Below are 4,128 nucleotides of genomic sequence, written 5' to 3'. Positions count from 1 at the left end.
AAAAAAAAAAAAAAAGAAGAAGAAGAAGAAAGAAAGAAAGAAAAATAAAAAGAAAAAAAGAAGAAATTGCTTTCTAGAGAATTTGCATCAATTTGTAAAATCAACAGCAATATGTCAGTTTAACTGTGCCCTCACCTTCACTAGCTATTAGCTTTTAAACAGGGAGGGATGGGAGAGAACTGCAGAAGTCAATATTGTCTTATGTTGTCAAACCAGAAGTCAGTCAATTTATAAGTCTTAAACAACAACTTTAATTAAAGGATGTGACTATGGACCCAATTATGCCCAGAGTTTGCTAAACCCTTTCTTTTTTGTCTACCTATCTTCTCCTTTATATTTACTCTCTAGTACATGGCTTTCCTTCTTTCACATACCTTTTTCTTACCCACCAAACCACATATTTTGCCAAGAGTATATACTTACTGGTGAGAAAATATATTTGTGGGTGTACTCCACTGGACATATGTGTGTGTGTGTTTGTATATACTATTCTTAACGTATATACTTGCACATGTGCATCTATGAAACAAATGTTTTTGTATTTTCTTGTAAAAATGTTGTTAATACAAAAAAGTGAGGTCATAAGGAGAGGAAATAAGCTAATTTGATGTGTGATAATTATTTTAAAAATATGTAATCTGTTTATTATGCTTTGCTTATTTACCTACTGTGGTCTCTGTTTTTCTCTTAGTAATAAATTTAATATAAAGATAAAATCCTATGTCATATTTACCTCCCAAATACATAAGCCCTTTTTTAAAATGTCAAATTTGTTGATTTTTTGGTGTGTTTGCCTCATCTGTCTTTAGGCTGAGAGATGTCCCTCATTTAGACCACTAGTTTTCCAAACAATGAACACTGAAGGACAGATGACATGACCTAATCTGAGTCTTCACTGCAGGTCCATCTCAAATCTTGACCAGCTCTATAATTTTCCCAGGTAGAAGAACAAGGGGTGGTGCGGAGGTTCCATTTCGTGCTCAAGTCAGTTGGAAGTCCAAATTACCTACCACTCTTTTTTTTTTTTTTTTGAGACACAGTCTCACTCTGTCGCCCAGGCTGGAGTGCAGTGGCGTGATCGCGGCTCACTGCAAGCTCCGCCTCCTGGGTTCACGCCATTCTCCTCCCTCAGCCTCCCAAGTAGCTGGGACTACAGGCGCCCACCACCTCACCTGGCTATTTTATTGTATTTTTTAGTAGAGACGGGGTTTCACCGTGTTAGCCAGGATGGTCTCGATCTCCTGACTTTGTGATCCGCCCGCCTCGGCCTCCCAAAGTGCTGGGATTACAGGCGTGAGCCACTGCGCCGGGCCTTATCTACACCTCTTAACCAGCAAGGAAAAACTAGAACTGGCAAGAGCTCTAGGCTAGACTACAGATGAGACCCAAAGTGGGCTACCTGGTACATCCTGTCTGTCCAACAGGTCTTTTTTTTTTTTTTTTTTTTTTTTAAACTGTTCCTTGGTGAGCAGGGCTACTCCACAGACACTGTGTGCCCAGAGTAGCCTCCAACAGGTCTTTTGGTCCTATGGTAGATGCCTCAGATCCTAACATATAGCTAGTTCCCCCTCTAACAGGCCAACACTCATTTTTTTTTTTGTTTTTGAGACAGGGTCCACCCAGGCTGGAGTGCAAAGGCGCAAGCAATCTTGGCTCACTGCTGCCTCGACTTCCCAGGCTCAGGTGATTCTTCCACCTCAGCCTCCAAAGTAGCTGGGACTACAGGCATGTGCCACCATGCCCAACTAATTTTTTGTATTTTATGTAGAGACAGGGTTTCGCCATGTTGCCCAGGCTGGTCTTGAACTCCTGGCTCAAGTGATCTACCTGCCTTGGCCTCCCAAAGTGCTGGGATTACAGGCATGAGCCACCGCACTTGGCCAGGCCGACTCTTTAGACTGGATACTTCATATAAGGCACCTGGCCACATTTCAGTGCAACTATACATGCCCTGAGGGTTGCTTGAGAGTCATACCACACCTGTAAGAAATGGTAAGCATTTGATCTTTATTTTCAGTATATACACTAAAGCAGAGAAGCTGAAGAATTTGGGTTTTAATATTCGCCATGAAGAAGTGGAGTGTCTGAAAGAATGAAGGATTAACACATACCTGATTTCGAAGAGGCTGCTGTTGTGATGGCCGATCCCTGTGTGTGTGGCTTTCTCGAGTTATTGCAGATGCACCAGAATCTACGTGAACTGACCCTACTGGAGTAGGCTGGAAAAATGAAACAAAAAGTCAGATGGGGGAAAGAGGTCCAACTTGATGCTATGCAAAGGACAGAATCATTCTAATTCTAATAGAGTAGTAGTAATTATTTTCAGCTACCAAGAGCACTTTCAAGTTGTCTTGTCTTCTCAGTTTGCTCATCTGCAAAAGGGAGGCAGCCTGGTCCTCAATAGTTCATTGGAGAGTAGCTTAACTTCGAAAATAAAAAACCAGGGTCGGGTGCGGTGGTTCACGCCTGTAATCCCAGCTACTTGAGAATTGCTTGAACCCGGGAGGTGGAGGTTGCAGTGAGCCCAGATCGCACTACTGTACTCCAGCCTGGGCAACAGAGTGAAATCCTTTCTCAAAAAAAAAAAAAAAAAGAAAAGAAAAAGAGAAAAAAAATATATCAAAGTGAGATATTCAACATTCAACTTTTCAAAAATAAGCATATTAGTTAAATAAAGACGAGATTTTCCTAAATAATTACATACCGTGGCCAGAGACTTTTCATTTAAAAGTACACTGAAATTCACTAGTCAGTTTTTACCCTGACAACCGAAGTTTTCAATCACCTCTTTTCCTTATACTTTGAAAATCCATGCAAAACCAAAGCATTGGTTATAAACTCACTGAAGCAGGAAAGTAAAGGAAACACATATTTTAAGATATTCTGGGCCAGGCGCGGTGGCTCACGCTTGTAATACCAGCACTTTGGGAGGCCGAGGCGGGCGGATCACGAGGTCAGGAGATAGAGACACTACTGGCTAGTACGGTGAAACCCCGCCTCTAATAAAAACACAAAAAATTAGCCGGGCATGGTGGCAGGCGCCTGTAATCCCAGCTACTCGGGAGACTGAGGCTGGAGAATGGTGTGAACCCAAGAGGCAGCGCTTGCAGTGAGCCGAGATTGAGCCACTGCACTCCAGCCTGGGAGATAGCCAGACTCTGTCTCAAAAAAAAAAAAAAAAAAGATATTCTAGGACGGGCGCGGTGGCTCATGCCTGTAATCCCAGCATTTTGGGAGGCCGAGGCGGTCGGATTGCCTGAGCTCAGGAGTTCGCGACCAGCCTGGGCAACGTGATAAAACCCCATCTCTACTAAAATACAAAACATTAGCCGGGTGTGGTGGCGTGCGCTTATAGTCCCAGCTACTCGGGAGGCTGAGGCGAAAGAATTGCTTGAACCTGGGAGGCGGAAGTTGCAGTGAGCTGAGATCGTGCCACTGCATGCCACCCTGGGCGACAGAGCAAGACTCCATCTCAAAATAAATAAATAAATAAAAATTAAAAAAAAAATCTATCACATTCTGAGAGAATGGAGGTGAAAAAGAATTTTAAAAAATAAAAAATATTCTAAAAATCAGGTACAAGGGGCCGGGTATGGTGGTTCATGCTTGTAATCGCAGCACTTTGTGAGGCTGAGGCAGGTGGATCATCTGAGGTCAGGAGTTCCAGGCTAGCCTGGCCAATATGGTGAAACCCCATCTCCACTAAAAATACAAAAATTAGCCAGGTGTGATGGTGGGCACCTGTAATCCCAGCTACTCGGGAAGCTGGAGCAGAAGAATCACTTGAACTCAGGAGGCAGAGGTTGCAGTGAGCCAAGATCATACTCCAGCTCAGGTGGTAAGAGCGAAACTGTCTCAAAAAAAAGACACAAGGATATATATTGACTGTGATATCACACTACTTATCTATTTTTTCTTTACATACATTTCCTACTTAAATGCATCTTTTTTTTTAAGATGGAGTTTCTCTCTTGTTGCCCAGGCTGGAGTGCAATGGTGCCCAGGCTACAGTGTAATGGCACCATCTCGGCTCACTGCAACCTCCGCCTCCCAGGTTCAAGCGACTCTCCTGCCTCAGCCTCCTGAGTCGCTGGGATTTGAGGCATGTGCCACCATGCCCAGCTAATT

At 43.3% G+C, this 4,128-nt stretch overlaps 1 protein-coding gene across 2 annotated transcripts in view; it reads right to left on the bottom strand.

The window, feature by feature from the left end:
- CSNK1G1 (casein kinase 1, gamma 1) overlaps positions 1-4,128 on the bottom strand; it is a 247,336-nt gene that overhangs the window by 40,709 nt on the left and 202,499 nt on the right. For both annotated transcript variants that reach the window (XM_011940410.1, XM_011940411.1), the window contains exon 10: positions 2,112-2,219. In XM_011940410.1, coding sequence (XP_011795800.1) covers positions 2,112-2,219 — 108 coding nt within the window. The remainder of the gene's footprint in view (positions 1-2,111; positions 2,220-4,128) is intronic.

This window comes from Colobus angolensis, unplaced genomic scaffold (assembly GCF_000951035.1).
Source record: "Colobus angolensis palliatus isolate OR3802 unplaced genomic scaffold, Cang.pa_1.0 Scaffold19, whole genome shotgun sequence".
NCBI classification, from domain to species: Eukaryota; Metazoa; Chordata; class Mammalia; order Primates; family Cercopithecidae; genus Colobus; species Colobus angolensis.
This window is presented reverse-complemented; position numbering and strand designations above follow the sequence as displayed.